The sequence below is a fragment of the Neophocaena asiaeorientalis genome, unplaced genomic scaffold (assembly GCF_003031525.2).
Source record: "Neophocaena asiaeorientalis asiaeorientalis breed wild unplaced genomic scaffold, Neophocaena_asiaeorientalis_V1.1 scaffold212, whole genome shotgun sequence".
Lineage (NCBI taxonomy): Eukaryota > Metazoa > Chordata > Mammalia > Artiodactyla > Phocoenidae > Neophocaena > Neophocaena asiaeorientalis.
The window spans coordinates 4956217-4974711 of record NW_020174046.1 but is presented as its reverse complement, the minus strand read 5'-3'; the positions used below and the strand labels follow the sequence as shown (position 1 = coordinate 4974711).

General features: G+C 39.6%; 1 protein-coding gene across 10 annotated transcripts in view; it reads right to left on the bottom strand.

Annotated features, from left to right (window-relative positions):
• The window catches only part of LMO7 (LIM domain 7), a 195687-nt gene that overhangs the window by 12262 nt on the left and 164930 nt on the right, over nucleotides 1-18495 (bottom strand). For 6 of the 10 annotated variants that reach the window (XM_024753953.1, XM_024753957.1, XM_024753954.1 and 3 more), the window contains 10 exons: nucleotides 11366-11480; nucleotides 10146-10307; nucleotides 9179-9366; nucleotides 7884-7944; nucleotides 6113-6169; nucleotides 4258-4283; nucleotides 3300-3404; nucleotides 2270-2362; nucleotides 1597-1856; nucleotides 621-686 (listed from right to left, as the gene is read on the bottom strand). In XM_024753953.1, coding sequence (XP_024609721.1) covers nucleotides 621-686; nucleotides 1597-1856; nucleotides 2270-2362; nucleotides 3300-3404; nucleotides 4258-4283; nucleotides 6113-6169; nucleotides 7884-7944; nucleotides 9179-9366; nucleotides 10146-10307; nucleotides 11366-11480 — 1133 coding nt within the window. The remainder of the gene's footprint in view (nucleotides 1-620; nucleotides 687-1596; nucleotides 1857-2269; nucleotides 2363-3299; nucleotides 3405-4257; nucleotides 4284-6112; nucleotides 6170-7883; nucleotides 7945-9178; nucleotides 9367-10145; nucleotides 10308-11365; nucleotides 11481-18495) is intronic. The other 4 variants (XM_024753952.1, XM_024753961.1, XM_024753956.1 and 1 more) reach the window with 3 other exon arrangements.

Here is an 18495-nt window from a genome sequence, read left to right as displayed (position 1 = left end):
GTAGATCGCAAAAATGAACACAAGTCTTATTCTGTGTCCATTACCCTTGCACTGTGGCTCCTCCCACAAAGAGAGAGGGTTTTTCTCCTCTCCGTGAACTTGCGCTGGCCTTGTGACTTTAGATAACAGAATGTGGCAGAAGCAATGGTGTACCAGGTCAGACCTTAGACTGCAAGGTGCCTCGCACGCTTTCTCTCTTTAATTCTCACTCTTTTCTCTGTCCAGCCACCATGTACAGAAGACTGCACTGGCTTGCTGAATGTTGAAAGACACGTGGCTTAGTTGTTCTCACTGTCCCTGCTGACGGCCAGTCAACTCCCAAAAGCAGAATTGCTTAGTAAACTGGTGGTAGATGCACTAGGGACCCAGTCAATTAAAAGAACCACCAGTTGAGTTTAGTCTAAAATGCTGACCCGCGAAATCGTAAGTCAAGTCACTAAGTTTAGGGGCAGTTGGTTACACGGCAAAAGCCAGTTGATACAAACATCAACCAGCAGGATATCTTTGTATCCCACAAAAGAGCAGGCGCTAAAGCAGTCCTACGAAACATCTAGGCAAGACCTCAAATATTCTTCTGAAGCCAATTACTCCAACCAAATTACAATTAAAGTTCTACACACCTGTCACTAGGAAGCAAACCTGAAGATTCTTCTTCTCTCTTTGGTATGTCATAGGAATCAACCGGCCTAAAAGATGGAAAAAGAGTTTATGCTCAAAGTATTAGACTTTAATGCCTGCCCAGAGTTTAAGAAATGGATATCAACGTATTGTTATTCCAGCCTCTTTATGAGAATGGTCTCTGAGTTGAAAACTAAACATACAGAAGTATTTCAATCCATCCCTACAGAAAACAGACCTACTACCGCCAACAGACATTTGCAATTCATTCATTCCACAAACATACACTGAGTGCCTGCTATGTTCTGGTACTATTCCAGGGCTGGGCTACCGAAGCAAACAAAACAAACTTACTGGCCTCATAACACATTTTAGTGGGATGGGGCAGGTTAACAGACAAGCAAATAAATGCATAATGTAAAGCAGGCGAGTGTACACTAGAGAGAAAGGGTCGGGGGAAGAGACGTGTTTCTGATGAGGTATTCTGCAAAGTCTGAGAAGGTGACCTTGGAGCAGAGCCTTAAAGAAAATGAGTAAGCCACACAAACACGTGAGGGAAGTCTTCTCCAGGTACAGGGACTAGAAAATGCAAAAGTCCCGGGGCAAAGTCAGTTGGACATTTTCATGGAAGGAAAAGGAGGCCAGTGTGACTGTAAGCGACCAAGTGAGGGGAAGAGTGGTTGGAAGCCGGGCGGACAAGAAGGCCGAGATGCAATTCATTCAAGCCATCGGGGCCACGGCAAGGACTCTGGATGATGTTGTAACGTGACAGGGAGCCATATGGGAACTTTGAGGAGGGAAGTTAGGTGACAGGATCACTGACAGTGAAAAAGGTTCACCTCTGCTTGTGTGGCCCTGCGTGGAGGACGGATAGCAGGGAGCAGGGGGACCAGTTAGCTGTATCCATTCCCCACTTCAGAGGCACCCAAGTCAGATCAACTGAAAAAGCACACGCGCCCTTCGGCCGTGGGGACAGACCTTCTGTACTGGTATATTTGGATAGAAGTTTCCCTCTCTCTCTCCGCCTGGCGCTTCTGCTCGTCTGCCTCTGCCTCTGCCTCTGCCTCCGCCTGGCGCCGCTTCTGCTCCTGGTCTTTCTCTTGCTGCTGCTGCTGCCTCGTTTCCTCCTCTGCCGGGGTTCCTTCGCTGTCAGGTGCCTTGGACTCTTCGCCCCGGGTGGCCACAGCAGGCTCCCGTGTGGTCAGAGAAATGCTGTTTGAGTTTAGGACCATTAGCTCCTACGTGACCAGGGAGAAAAGAAACCCATCTGAATCTGTGCATTTCTGTACTATGCACAGATACGTCTATATTCAGTTTTAAATGATACTTATTGTAGTTGGCCCAGAATTCCACTTGAAATAACGTTAAAAGTTTTATCACTAACAAAAATCACACATGGGTGGTGGGGCTGTAACACAGAAGAGGAAGATGCACTGAGAGCCTAGCGATAGGATTATTTAGTGACACAGTAGAGAAGCTAGGAGAAAGGCTGAAACGTCACAGTGAAATTGACAAACCAGAGCCTGCTATTTTCAGAGAACTACACAGGTGAATGTGTGACAAAAGCCAGGTGAAACGGGGTAGCTTCCACTTTACAGCGAATTTCATCAACAAGGTAGAGAAGTTAGAAGAGGGCGTGGGCCAACACTACCTCATTCAAGTACTTGGAATTCTCTCTCTCAGCCTCCTGCTTAGCCCTCTGCCACTCTTCCCTTAGCTTCTCCTGTTCACGTTGATATTTTTCCTACAAGATGAGATGGCATATTAATTAGTTAATAGGTTAATGATGTTAATCTCTCATTTGCATTTTGCCAGTTCTACCCTCTACCTCCATCTTTAAAGACAGAGATATTGGTTTAACCAATCAGATTTGCACCCCTAAAGTAGATCATAGCTTATACTGAGCTAAAATGCAGACTTGGGAAACGGCAGACATTCAGAATTGAACCCATATCCACTCTTTACTGTGGCTGTAATTCATCGACGCCCCTAGCTAACTGGAAGGGGCACTGAATTACGGTGCAATGGACCAAGCACACAGTTTATGCAGGTGGAGGTCCTGACAAACCTCTACACCTCTCATGCATAAGAAAATCCATAAAACGATGGTGCCACATACTCTAAAAATATACAAAGGGTCTAATAAATAATTTTAAAAGGAGGACTCTGGAAATTTTCAAAATGGAAAAGTATTTCATAAAAAATGTGCTACAGGGGCTTCCCTGGTGGCGCAGTGGTTAAGAATACGCCTGCCAAGGCAGGGGACACGGGTTCGAGCCCTGGTCCGGGAATATCCCACGTGCTGCGGAGCGACTAAGTCCCTGCGCCACAACTACTGAGCCCACATGGCACAACTACTGAAGCCCACGCGCCTAGAGCCCGTGCTCTGCAACAAGAGAAGCCACCGCAATGAGAAGCCCGCGCACTGCGACAAAGAAGTGGCCCCCACTCGCCGCAACTAGAGAAAACCCGCGCGCAGCAACGAAGACCCAACGCAGCCAAAAATAAATAAATAAATTTATTTATTTTTAAAAAATGTGCTACATATCAAAAGATTTGTTAATTATGAGGTTATTGGCTTTTAATTTTTTTTAAGTTGCTTCTTAATGTAGGTTGACACTGAGCAGGAAAAGCTGTTAAAGCAAACTGAGTTCCTGCTGACCCACACTACCCTGCTTTACCTGCAGCAGGCGGTCCTGCTCTTTCTGCCACCTCTCCTGCCGCTTCCGCTCCCCTTCCTGATCCCACGTCCAGCGACTCGGGGCACTGATGGTCGGGACTGGAAGCTGCCGAGTTACAAGAGAAAAGGTGTAAAGCAGAGAAGAATATGTTACTTCATTAAGTCATCTACTGAAGTACTTTTTTTTTTTTTTTATTTTGCGGTACGCGGGCCTCTCACTGTTGTGGCCTCTCCCGCTGCGGAGCACAGGCTCCGGAAGCGCAGGCTCAGCGGCCATGGCTCACGGGCCCAGCCGCTCCGCGGCATGTGGGACCTTCCCGGACCAGGGCACGAACCCGTGTCCCCTGCATCGGCAGGCGGACTCTCAACCACTGCGCCACCAGGGAAGCCCTACTGAAGTACTTTTGCATACATAAATTATTCATATCACCCTTGGCCTACGCTGTACTAAAGGAGGGTGGGCTTTATATATCAAAATAGGTCTCTTACACAAATGAACTTATCTACGAAACAGAAACAGAGACTCACAAACATGGAGAACAGACTCATGGTTGCCAAGGGGGAACAGGGCAAGGGGCAGGGGAGGGTTGTATTGGGAGTTTGGGATGAGCAGATGCAAACTATTTTATATAGAATGGATAAACAACAAGGTCCCATTGTATAGGACAGGGAACTACTGATATATCCAATATCCTGTTATAAACCATAATGGAAAAAATATGAAAAACAATATGTATATATATATATAACTGAATCACTTTGTTGTACACCAGAAACTAACACAACATTGTAAATCAACTATACTTCAATTAAAAAAAAATAGGTCTCTTTATCTTGGAAAGATACTCCTGGATAAACTCTCATGCAGCTTAAAATAGCGGTAAGCGATGCTACTGGGTGCTAATTCAGTCCCACCCAGGCCTCCTTGTTTATTCCAAAACCAAATGAATACTACTTACATCAGGCACCACAGAATCGGAACTTCCTATATTACAGCACGTGGGCAAGGAAAGAAAAAGAAAACAATATAAATCTTCATTTCTATGAAATAATTCCTTTCAGAAAGTTGTATCACTAACTGTCTCTATGCCAATATACTGAGTGACATCAGTTTTTTCAAACAACAGTACATTTCTCTCTTTAGTTCCATCTGTTTGTTACTCATCTTCCAAATTCAAAGTCAGTAAAAAGAAGAGAAACAGTGGATGCCAAAGTTTCATCTTATCTCTAGGTGCTAGAGCTGAGATACTGGTGTACTTATTTCTAAGGGTTCAGGGTTCTTTTATTAATAGAGTGGATAGTATTCTCATAACTTGGCCTAACAGAAGAGAAATTGAATTTCAAATATTACAACATCTACCAAACCCAATGTTTTTACTTGCTGCTATTCAATTACATTGTGACAGGTGTAAGTCACATTTTTCAGGCCTTATTGCTAAGGAGCTACTTTTCTGAAATAAGCCACCAACGAACATATTCAAGAAACATTTCCCTTTTCACTCCTATTATTTGAAACACAAAATATTCAGACTTCATGTGTAACCCTATGGGCAGAACGCTATTCTTTTTATTCTTATGGGGCCTACATAATTGTGTGTGCCTGTATGTAGTACAATGATTATAAACATGTAAGCAAATTTCATAAGAAACACTACCATACTGTATTTTAAAATTTTCCTGAAACCTCAGCTGTCAAATAAATTATTCACTTACACAACCATATTTTTAAGAAAACTGCTTTGAGATTTAAGAAAATATTCTTCCCTAAAATAGTCTGTTGAAGAAAAGTGCGTGAAAATGAAGAAAAGGAATTGCTTTATTTTAGCCAATTTGAGCTAGGCCTATCACACAGTTTCAATTAAATTACCATAGAATAACAAGAGCTGAACAAAAATTATCAAAAACACAAAGGACACTGACACAAATGGACCCTTGTACATGCAGAGCTGGTAAGCTACTTCTATTTACGGTCAAAAAGAAATCTTAATTCACCAAAAAAGACTACGAATAGATTAACACAAAATACACAAATCCAGTAAGTACCATGTTGTAAGGCAAGTTTGGAAATATTTTTGATAATCTTAAAAGTAAGAAATAATAACATTTTAGACACCAACAGCACACCCCCTACTGACTGTGCCATTGCATCTCAAATGTTGGATATTACTTTTAAGCTCTTGACTGCAAAGCACAGAGTTCAAACTGCATTCATGAGACAGAGGATTAGACAAACGTGAAAGGGGAGGAAATGCCACATGCACGGCACATTGTAACGCAGCACTGCCCGACTACACCAACAAAGAGAATCTCAAAATGTACTTGTTTACAGATGTGACCAAATTTACAGAGCAGTCCTATTAACACTGCAAAGCCATCGTCCCAATAGCAATCAGCATTTTCCAAAACCCAAAATTTGACTCTAAAAGTTGGCCAATTGTATGTTGGTGTAATCTAATATTATGCAATTTGTAGGAAGCAGTAAGGCATAAATGAAATTCCTCATTTCTTACTGTCACCCAGTGGCAAGTAGTGTGTGTTTAAACAGCATCTCAATGTTTTTAATTAAAAAAAAAACCAAAAACTTCAGAGGTATACAAAGGACACACAAAGACCCATTACCACAGAGGTAGACCCATGAACTGTAAGAAAAGCCTGATGACCCTAGGGAAAGAATGGAAATGGGTTATGTTGCTTGGTCATAATGATGGCCAAATAGAAGAGGCTCAGTGCCCAGCACCACAGACTTATCAGGAAGAGAGTGGAGAATGGGAACAATTCCATGAAAGTACATGAATTGTTAGCTTGGCAGTTTACCTTGTTCAAAAAATTGTGATCGCCTTTTTAAGTTTTTCAAAGAAATAGGTTCAGAGGCTAGTTGAAAAATACAAACACAAAAAAAAAAACACATCAATACCATGTAATTCATTTTAATCTCTCACCACTGGAAAACTAAACGATACTTGATACATCTTTCCATTCTGTAGCAATATTATTTTTAAAATGATAAAACTGATTGCCATAGAAGATAGGGATTATTTCAATGCACAAAGACACACATAGTTTTAGTAGTCTATACTACATTCAAATTAGTAAAAGGAACTAATATTTTGATTAATAAATTTTAGCAGGTAGCATCACAGTTTCAAAGTAGCTGAAGTAACATCTTCCGTGCTAGATCACACCCCTTTAGGGAAGTGGAAATTAAAATGTTTTTGCTTAGGTTAATCAATTCAAAATCTTTTCTAGTACAGGAAGAATTGTTTGTAACTAAGATATTTCATAGTACTAGTAAGTAAAAAAGGAACTAAAAATAATGGGGAGGCGGACAAGAAAATAAATATCCAGAGAACAATTCTAAAAAAAACCCAAATGCTAAAATTAAAATATTCTTCTAACTAGACTATTTTGCCCTAGTTTCCAAGATCTTATAGCCCCTAACTTTACATAAAGCAAATAGAGTTCAATCAGATAAAAAAGAAATAGAAAATATTCTGACTTCTACGGATCTGTCACAAGATTATGGCAAATGATTATTATACTTCAGTTTATTCATAAAATGTAAATGTAATTATTATTTGACACTAGTTGATATTGACTTATCTAAACAAAACCCTCAAATGACAGGGCCTGTGTATCGCCCCATAGTCACTAACAAGTGCTCTGCTGAGTCACAGACAGAACGGGACCCGCACATCTTAGATTAAAATATCATGAAGAAAAAAGCAGTCATGTTCACTTTTAAAAACTCCTTTGGCAAAGAATGCAATATCAAACATAAATATATAGTCACATAATTATCAGAAATTAAACACATAAATAATCAATAAAGGAAGGGAAATTTATAAATCTGGTTTGATTTTGACGTAAGGTATTATGAACTGACAAATGCAGATTCAAAACCACCAAACCACTGAGAAAACCCAGACCTGTGCCTGGCAGTCTAGTTTCATGCTAAGAGAAGCTTCATCCTCTTTGGGTTTCTTTCCCTGCCTATGTGGACCAGATCTTTCTTATTTATTTTGTGTGCCTAAGCTATAGCACACAGCATGTGGTAGCTCAATTATTTGTAGATAGACAGCAGAAGGAAGGGAGTGATGACTCCATAATGCAAAATTTCCCTAGGTGCTATGTCTGCTTTTTCATTACAGATGGGTACGTCTGCTAACAACTGTTACTGCCACTGGCATTTCCTTATTACTAGCTGCTTCCAGGCTTGTCCCTTTCACAACATAAAAAGGGAGAAAGGAAACCTCGCATTTAACTAAGATTCCCTTTGCCAGCACACCATAGCGAGAAGGCTGATGGCCTCGGGAAAACCAGTCTTTCTTATTTGGATTAGACACATAGGCACTCAAAGCTCCTGGACAGGCTGCCAAAGCTTTGTTTGCAGTTCCTGGACTATTCAACACTGGAACTGAATGCCCTTCCACCTGGCTGCAATTGGATCTATGTGCTAACCTCTGAGTTTCAACTTGCAGTAGATCAGTTTTGCTTTCACTCACAGATATTAATTTTTATAGTAGCAGAACTTGAGCGCAATGACTTCTCCTATATTATAAATGTAAGCTATAATGGTCATGTTTACCTTTTGATTCAAAAGTATTGCTTTCATCACGAATTCCATTAATTTCTTTTGATTCAGTATTCTAGAAAGGATAAAAATGCCAGTTAACAACATTCTCTCCAATTGGACTTCAAGCTTAAATAATGCATTTCTCATTAGTGAAAATATCTTCTAATGACATGAGTTTTTCACAGCATTAATATATTCTTTACAGCCTTTTACATATAATAGAAACGTAATTTTTTCATTGTTCTTCAATATTTGTGGAAGAATTAATGACCAACTGTAAGCACGAATAGCTTTAAGTTCAATCAGTCATTAATTTTCCAAGAAACATGATGGGCCAAATAATCATTGGTCCATTCGGTTTATATTTATGAGTAAGCAACACAGTCATATAGGATTCTCTGACATTTAAACTTTTCTTATACAAGGTAGCAGGATCTCCTTATTACATGAAAGGGAGCATCTTGGGATAACAGCCGTTATATCTAGGGAGTCAATATAAACACATTTATTTGCAAATTTAAATTTAACTATTACTTTGAAAATTAGAAAATTTCTACATTATAATTATTTTAAATCAATTAATGTAACTGTGTATCTCTTAACCACATATGTAAGTCTACCCATCACATTCACCCACACAAGAACTAAAACTGCTTCATGAGGTTTTAAAACTGCACACAATTACTATATCTATTTTACCAGTAAAGACTAAGGAAAGCATAGAAAAGTTATAGTGTATAATTTTACATAATTAACTACTTCACATTCACAAAGATCTGAGAGAGGGGTATAATGATGAAGGATTGGTAAGAAACACCTGCAGGGACTTCCCTCGTGGTCCAGTGGTTAAGAATCCACCTTCTAGTGCAGGGGATGTGGGTTCGATCCCTGGTCGGGGTACTAAGATCACACATGCCACGGGGCAACTGAGCCCGCCCATCACAACTACAGAACCCACGCACCGCAACAAAGAGCCCACCCGCTGCAACTAAGACCTGACACAGCCATAAATAAATAAATAAACAAATAAATGTATGTTTAAAAAAAAACCCTGCAAAACATCACTATGGGATCTTTTGATTTTTTTATTATATAACTCACTATTGCTCTAAATTATTAATGAGTAATGCCTTATGATTTTCAAAAATATATTTTATTCTCATTACTATAAATTACCTTATTCAATTATCTATGTTTTTAAAACAGCATCAAAATTGTTCAAAGAAAGCAGATTCTTTCCCCCCACAAACACACTTCCTATAGTTGCTTTGCTCTACCCAAATACTCCCACTTCTTGAAATACTTACAGAATTCTGAAGGCTTTCTGAGAATTCAGCTGTTATTGATAGATTTGAAGATTTGTCTGAGCTGTAAATTCCAGAAGTTGCATCAATCCACTTTGTTTCAGGTGAACCTATAATTTTGGTAGCCATACTGGTGAGATTGAGGGTTTTATGCCGTGTAAATGGCAGGGAAGGCTGGTCTTTGCCCCAGTCTGATTGGCACACGAAGATCAAGAAATGAGTACACGTAAATGTTGAAGTTGAAAGAACAAAGTACTGAATGTACATATACAAAATACACACACAGAAGACAAACAAGTCAGATAGTGTGTGAAAGAAATGAAGAGTTTAGGCCTTTTACCAACAGATCACCTTCCAAAAACAGAGGGTTAGAGCATGTTAATAGTGAAAAGACTGGCAAATTTGCTGAATCTTTCTGTAAACCAGGACTGGGTATTATATTTTGATATCATAAGTTGGTAGGTCTGGAAGGCTTAACGCCCTTCCCCATCTAACCTCAACAATTAAGCAACACAATAATGAAATGTACATCGAAAGTTCTTCGTGAATGAACAACTGGGATATTGACCTACTGTGCTCTCTCTTATACCAGTTACAGTCACCATGCTGTAGAGGAAGTGAAACCATGGTGTAATTCTTAATATTCAACATCATCATATGACTTCCAAATGCAGATATAATTACAAGAGCCTTCAGCTGATATGTGCATTCAAAGCCAGTCCAGCATATAAATCAGTCAATAAATAATGCAGAATTCAGTAAATTTGCTAGTGAAAAGCTTTCAGACAGAACATCCAAAGAAGCATCATTCAAGACTTGTCTCGACATAACCACAAAACATCTTTAAGCCAAAAAATAAAAAAGTGAAACGAAGAGAGAAGAAAATGTTATTGAAGCAAGCTGTTATAACCACTTGCCAAAGACCAGTTCCCAATTTAGAAAGCCAAACACGGTGGTATAACCAACTCACCAGACTTTCCATAGCGCCTGATATCCATTACTAGGTTTCCAGTTTCCTGAGCATTAGCCATGGTTTCCTCCCACTCTTTTGTGTCCTTATATGAAAACTTAGTGTTGTTGATAGCAATAATTTCATCATCTACCTGTAGCTGAGAAAATTCTGCTGGGCTACCTAAATAAAGCAAAATAAATTAAACTACCAATAAAAAATAAAAACATGTCCTACTAGTCACTGCTTATTTAAATTAAGAGAAAAAATGACTTCTTAATCTCACCTAATCACTTCTCATATTCTTTTCAGGTGCAGATGAGTCACAAAATTTCTTAAAGTTATCAAATATTTGAGTAGCTACAACATTACAAAGCAACCAAAGGCATTTTTTAATCCTATAGAATGTATCTTACTTAATGTTTAAAGGGAAATGATAAACCCATCTGTTCAATAAAATTTCTTTATTAACCTCCTAGGAAGAAAATTTTAAATTATTTTTAAATTAAAAATGTGAAATATATATTCCGCTTTAGCTGAGCTTCCAAAGCCGGATGCACTCTAGAATGGAGAAAAAAACAGAGCCGCTTAAAATGGCTTAAAATTACTACTTACCATTATCTAATTAAAGCAGCCTTGAAATTTCAAAGAAATAACCAAAGTTCACATGCATTTTTATATAGCTAAAATATGTAAATGAGGAACTCCTCATAAATACAATAGCTTTCGTTTTAATTTTAGGTCTTGTAATATTTTGCTAAGAGTTTCTGGGCTTGATTTGGTGGAGGAGGGGCAGTGCTTTTGTAAAAGTCCCAAAGCATCCTCAGGAGTCCTTGGGCAATAGATACATTAGGACGCTCCGAAAATATTGACTATATAGCACCTATGTATCCATCACAAACATAAATGATCAGGGAAAGTTCTTTCTGGATCTTCAATTTAGCATTGTTTGTTAGTAGTTCCAAATATTAAGCCTAAAATTTTGATAATTGAAGTCTGTAAAAGTCACAAAATTACGACTCTTCAAAACTAAAATTAACGAGGCAAGATCAAACAATATGCAATTTGTAACTCCAACTATCAGTCTCTGGGAAGAGGATGCGCCTCTTCACTTTACTGCTGCATTTTTCACATGTGTTTTCTCCTCCTCTATCAAATAAACTAATTTCTCTGGGGGCTTTTTGAACAGCACAGGACAACAAAGGAGAAGAAACTTCAGTAGAGCTCAATCTATGATTTACCTGGTTCGACTGATGCTACGAAGATCCTGGAAAAATCCCATTTTACTGTAAATCCAAAGTCAAGGCTGTTCCCAGGCGTCTGGTTTATGCTGATTCTCATATCACTGAACTGATCCTGAAAACAAACATGAAACGGTGGGATCAAGTATCCCTGGCACCCACATGGAGGAAAGTCTATCCGTGAAAGAAGGGAGGCTGCACGCAAGGTACACTTGAATTATTTCATGATAAACCGGAAGCTTCATTCTTTTCCCCTTGGGTTTGGTAAAACCTTCACTTACATAAATATCTCTGAGTTTATTATTTTGCTGCTAAAATCAGGGAAATCGTCATACCCATAGATATTTTTCTTCACGTGCATACTATAAATCAGTTGATTTATATTGATAAAGCTTAGGCTTTTGCCCACCATACAGTTGGGTTTGCCCACCATACAGACCATTTTTTATAACCCAGGAATGAAGCTGAGTGAGATGTGGGGGGTGTGTGTGTGTGTGTATACACACACACACACACACACACACACACACACAATGGAATTCAGCCATGAGAAAAAGGACATCCTGCCATCTGTGACAATATGGATGAAACTTGAGCACATTATGCTAAGTGACGTAAGTCAGACAGTGGAAGACAAGCACGTATGATATCACTTATACGTGTAGTCTAAAAGCCAAACTCATAAAACAGGGTGTAAAGTGGTGGTTACCAGGGGACGGGGGTGAGGGGACAGGGCAGATGTTGTTTAAGGGTACAAACTTCCAGTGAATAGTAAATGAGCCCTAGAGATCTAATACACAGTACTGTGAGTATAAACAATATCTTATTATAATGAAATTTGCCAAGAGACTAGAACTTCCAACCACTAAAAAGAAAGGAGAATTATGTAATGTGAGAGATGTTAATTATCACTACAACAGCAGTCACATGACAATATATAAGTGTATCAAATTAACATGCTGTACCTTTAAAATTTACACATTATATCTCAAATATATTGCAATAAAATGGCATCTTTGAAAATGCAAAAAAAGATTTAAATCATTTATTTTTAAAATGTCACAATACTTAAACTACCTCCAACATTCAATATATTTAGCCAAATAATTTTGAGGGGTTCATAGACACAAAATTCAGCTACCAGAATCACTCATCTAGGACTGGTACCACCCCCGAACGGGTATCTGAAAGTTTGGCAAGGCATTTTTGCTTGTCCTACTGCTGCATGAAGGTCGAGCGGTAAAGGCAGAGCTGCTACATTTGCTACAAAATGCAGAACTGGGTCAGACCTGAGGAACCACCAGTAAGATGCCAAGAGGGCCCCACTGAGACACCATGAGCTCCAGGCCACAACCCCCTTGAAGTAACAACAGCCCGCAGGCCCCAGAACTTGGACAACAGGCAGACCTCTATTTTCATCTCCATCCCTACAGTCCACAGTCACAAATTTTGAGTTTCACGGACTTTCTTAGGCCATTTTCCAAAACAAATATTTTAAGTTTTACAGTATAGTACACTAGGTCTGTGAAAATTTTAATTAACTTCCATAAATTATATTTTTTGTTTCGGGTAAACAGCAGACATAAATTTTAGCATGTGTTTTCCAGACTAGTGTCTCCAGTTCTTTGAGTCATAATTATCAAGAACTTAGACTTAACTGTTTAAAAAGAAAAATTCTTCCTAAAGCCACTTTATTTTCCAGAAAAAGGCCTATAACTCCTCTATTTTAATTTAGCAGTTAAATCCAGACCTAGGACCAACAGGGCAATTCATAAGTTTTTCTACCTTTAGAACAAGTTTGAAATCTAAGTGACTATATTCTAAGAAACACTGTGATATTATATAAGAATTAGAAGACAAGGAAGGCATTGAATAAAGGATCAAGAACTTACTGTATTGTATGGATATGAGCAGTAAGTGTTGTAACAATACACACTTACTCATTTGTTCAACATACATTTACTGTGCATCTATTCTGCATAAAACACTTGGGAAATAAAGATGAATTAGGCATGGTCCTTGCTCTCAAGAAACAATTACTGACTCTTCAAAATGGGTATGGAATTTTTTAAGAAAAAAATTGTAGCTAATAATATAGAAACGTTTTCATCAGACATCATGTAAAGCAGTTGAAATACGGGAACCCAGATGTAGATAGTGAGAACAGTCATTAATGATCAGCCTGATGGATACCAATCTCCAGGGTATATCAAAACTCTGCTATGAATAGAAAAAATTACTGGTTAGTTCTACTCCTTAACCAAAACCACCACACACTTAAATTAGAGATGACTCAACGAAAATAAACAGTCATCTTCACCACTTTTACCCCACTCTGCTCCCCCCACCAAATTCTGACCTAAAGCCAATTAGAGTGCAGAATCTATTGCTATATAAGGGCACAGAGACAAATGATGGGTTAGAAATTCCAAGACACTAATTGAGGTTTTTTTATCTTGAAGAATAAGAGACAGGATGGAGTCTTAATAAATAGTTTCAAACTACAATAAAGAATACTTTGTGGGAGAGAGCAAGTGAACATTACCCTTTTCCACCAAACATAGGATAAAAGAGAATGAGCTTAAGCTCTAGATGGCAGAGTGTCACAATTGTATTAGACCAGAAGAACTGTCCTCCAAAGGACTGCTCTTACCTTGGAGATAAATCTCTACTTGAACATAATAAAAAGGCAAATAACCACCTCTCTGAAATAGTTACTAGAGGAGGTCAGCCTTACTGTGGCTACAGCCTGGCAGCCTGTTACGTGGGTCCTGGGAGTGCACACAGGCAAAGGAGAGAGAACCATGTGAGCACTTACAGGACTATTTCTGTCAATGGCCAGGTGGCCTCAGGCATGTCACTGAGTCTTCCAGAGAATTTTCTCTCACAATGACATTAATTTTAAAGCTTTCTGTTTTCAAAACCCTATCTTCCAATGCAGACCATCTCCCTCCCACACCACAGAAAGGATTAAAGTAGGTGGTGGCAGTTCAGGGAAAGGGCCCCAGAGGCCCCTCTTGCACGGCCTCCCCACCATGACAGTCTCTCTGGCATCTCTGTGGAATCCTGGGTTCTTGAATTAAATTATCCTTGAGACTTTTTGCAGGTGAATATATCTATAATTATAGTCAAGCATAAACTATTCAACAGTGATTAGGATTTCTACTTCCTTATTTTTCTTTGCAAGATATATGCCATGTGAGTATTCTACAAAGGGTCCATGTTTCAGAAGATGACACTGTGGGAATTTCCTTTTGAACTGGATGGAACCAGGAATATAAATTATTGGGAGAAATCTAGATTCTTGATGACTGATAAAGAACTATCCCAAGTGGTTACAGTTGCCTATTCTGGGAAAGATAAAATACAGTTACCAACATATCAGCATCTAAAATAAAAATAACTTCCCTCAATTTAGGTACAATTTAAACAGAAATATACACTTAAATCTGAGATTTTAAAATAATGACATGGTGATCTGGCATAGCAATGGTAAGATTTATTTTTATGAGATCTGATGAATTAAGATTCTCGTATCAACACAGATGGGAATCAATAAACAACAGGGTCAATCAGATGGCCATTCTCCTCAAACTTTTTCAATTACATAAACATGTTCCCTTAAAGAAAGCCTACTTAAGTTGATAAAACCAAATAACACTGAAAGTAGATTCAGGCTGTAAAATCACAAATAACAGAGGAAATATATAATCTTTGATTTTTGTTACACGGCTCTTTTTTCAGGGTCTTAGTGGAACGAGAACATAGTGAGTAGGCCTCAACTCATGGTGCAGCTCTGGCACTGGAGCTACTCTCCTTCACCAAAGATGCGTCTATACCTACTTGTTTCCCCTCTCCATTATCCATTCAAAAGAAGCAGGTGGTGTTTCCAGCTCTGCCACTTGAGTCAACCCATTCCCCAGCTTAGCTCTTACCTACCAAATCCATTTTCGGTCCTCATGCCATCAGGCACTACAAACTATTCTTGCTTATGGGAAATGGTCTTCCAAGTCACGCATTCTTCCACTTTCTCCTGCCTTTTTCCTCTATCCCTCTCGCCACCTCTCAGCTTCATTAGTGTGTTCCTCTTTATTCTATTTTCTCTTTGTTGCTCTTCTTCACCCCTAGTCAGTCTCCCACCTTCCTGACCACATGTTTTCCTGAGTCAACCTCATGCATTGTCATCAACTACTATCTACGCCCAACACACTCAGAATTAAATTCATTATCTTCCTCCCCAAACCTGCTCTTCCACCTCTTGCTTTTCACATGTTGGTTAATCACATCACTGTCTAACCAGATACCCAAGCTAGAAACATCAGGTTCTTTCTGGGCCTCTTCTTCCTTCCTTCCCCTAAGTGCTCCCCACACAACCTCTACACAATGGTCTCCCAAGCACCACCACACACATGCATTTAATAAACTGTCAGCAAGTCCACAAGCCATAAATCCATCTGGAACCATCCCATCCTTCCATTCTCCTTCAGGCTCTCATCTGAACTCAGGTCACGGTTTCCCCTCTAAATTGCTGTGGGTCACCTCCTAACTGGCTCTCTTGCCTCCAGCACTTCTTTCCCCCCATCTTGCTCACATCTGCCAGAGCTTTAGTTATAGAAAATACCAATTATTATATCATACCCTGTTTTAAAATTGCTGGTAGCTCCTTATTGCCTGCTGGGTAGTTTGAAGTCTGCACCTCAGAATTAGATTCAGTTCGGGTAAGTTTTGATAAATATCTACCTTTCCTCAAAATAATTTTAAGAATGATTTTCTCTTTATGAACCAGAATATACTTCAGTCCATATTGGCTCTAAGATTCTAGAGACATGGCCAAGTTAAATTAAGTCAACATTTGGTGTTTTAAGGCAGTTCTCAAATTTAAGCATGTCACATTTCAAAAAAAAATTGGGGTCAGAGAAGTTGCAAATGTGGCCTAAGCATTTAACTAGCCTAGGGTGTGTTACATAACTTTCAACTCTCAAGTATTTCACTGGTGAAAGTGAGTATAATACCACCTACGTTGCTAGGTTATTGAGAAAATTAAATGAAACATTTTAAAAGGTGCCAAGCCACATGGTTGATGCCCAGTAATTATCTTCTTTTTCCCATGGAAACAATGTTATACATGGTAATATATGCTGGTTAGGCAGTTTCCAGATCAACTAAAGAAAATCCTATTTAACTCTCACACACGTAGCTCTAAAGCTAACAGAACTCGGTCAGCATTCGATGTATAATTACAGATCCAGGCACCGTACTAACAGTGAGCACAACAGGCTTGCTTCCTACCCTTAGACAGGGTAGGGGTCTAGTGAAGGTGATAAGCAGGTAAAATGCACAGGAGGTAGATGTGATAAGGTAAACCCTGGGTACTCTTAAAAGAGGTACTCTCGCAGACTTGCGCATTAGGAAGTGTAAAAATCTTCCTGCCTTCCACATGTATCATCCTATTTCTGGGTTCTGATTTAAAAATCTGGGGCAAAGGTCCTGAAATGCGGATTTGGATGAGATTTGGGTGCAGAAAGCTTGGACAAGACAAAACAAAACAAAACCCTGTACGCAACACCAATTTGGGGGAAAAGCCACATCTGTGAGGCAGTTGGAGCGGGACGGAGGACTCTGGGAGTCCCACTGCCTCCCCTTGTTCGGGTGCCCCAAGAATTGCCCTGGCAGCCCAGTCTGGCAGGGGAGGCTGGAAAAGAAGCAGTACCATAAGAGAAGTCTGTGAGAAAAGGGAAGAGAGAGAAACAGAACTCCAGACTAGCAATGGAGGTGAGAAAGAAACTCCTGGGCAGATTTTAAACGAGGTCATTTAAGTTCTTCCCTCACTAAGTCTTTGCTTCTTTATGCCATGAACTCCCTTCTTACCACAGTTCTGTGAGAGGCTCCTAGCCCATCTCTGCCCCCAGATTTCTCCTCCTTCAAATAATTCTATATAGCATCACAGTGCTCACATTCCTAAAACACTCCTTAATCTTAAAGAACCTATAAAGACCTAAATTACCTGCCGAATCAAGTTCATACTTCAGTCTAGTAATCGAGGCCTTGAATGTAATTCAAGTCAATAAATACTTAAGTGCCAACTACGGGTAAAGGCTATGGAGGGTATAAACAATACCAGAGAAGGAGAAACGAACATATGGAAAAGGAAGCATTCAGTGAATGAAACTTGCAAGGGTAAAAGTTCAGTTCCAACAAGGGGGAGGCAATCTCTTGATCCATGAAGGAACCCAGCCTCCTGTGCTTTGAAGGAACAGGAGAACTTCAAAATACAGAGATGGGTGAAATGAACATTTTTAAATAGGGCAACAATAAGAATAAAAATATACATGATGTGTTCATGAAAGTATAGGGTATGTTCCAGAAATATCAAGCAGACTCATGTGGCTAGATATCACCTACTTCCGCTCTCTTTCTCACAACACAGGACAGTGGAGGCAATCTTGAGACAAACTAACTGAGTTCAAATCCTGACTCCACCACTCGCTATGCTGCATGGCCTTGGGCAAGTAACATGACCACTTCATGCCTCCATTTTCATGGCTACAAAACAGCAATAAGAGGGTCACCGTGAGGATTAAATAAAATAATGCCTTGCGAAGCCTGGTCAGCGTAGCAGCTACTCAGTAAACATTAGCCGTTTCGGCACTACAAAGGGAGTTTGGGAACAGTCATGAGAGACCTCGGTGTTCCCCTGAGTGCTTTGAACTTCACTGAACAGACCACAGCATGCCACTGGGGGCTTTGAAGCAGAGAAATTACCCAGTCCAGCCTGGCATCATGCAAATTAATCTGGTGCCAGCCTTGTGTAGAATGCACAAAGACGTGACTATTTACTAAGTGTTTGCATGGATGAGGGAAAGGGCTGGAATTAGGGTAGCGGAAGCAGGGATAGCAAAGGGTAACAACATCAAGGGAGATGCTGTAGGAAGAAATGAAAGGACACTGCCAGCACAAGTGTGAGTAAGGAAGAGGACCTGAAGAACACTCTTCTACAAAGCTACCAAGACGTCTACCTAAAACTAATACAATATTGTAAATCAAGTACGCTTCAATTGAAAGAGAAAGACATCGGGCTTCCCTGGTGGCGCAGTGGTTGAGAGTCCGCCTGCCGATGCAGGGGACACGGG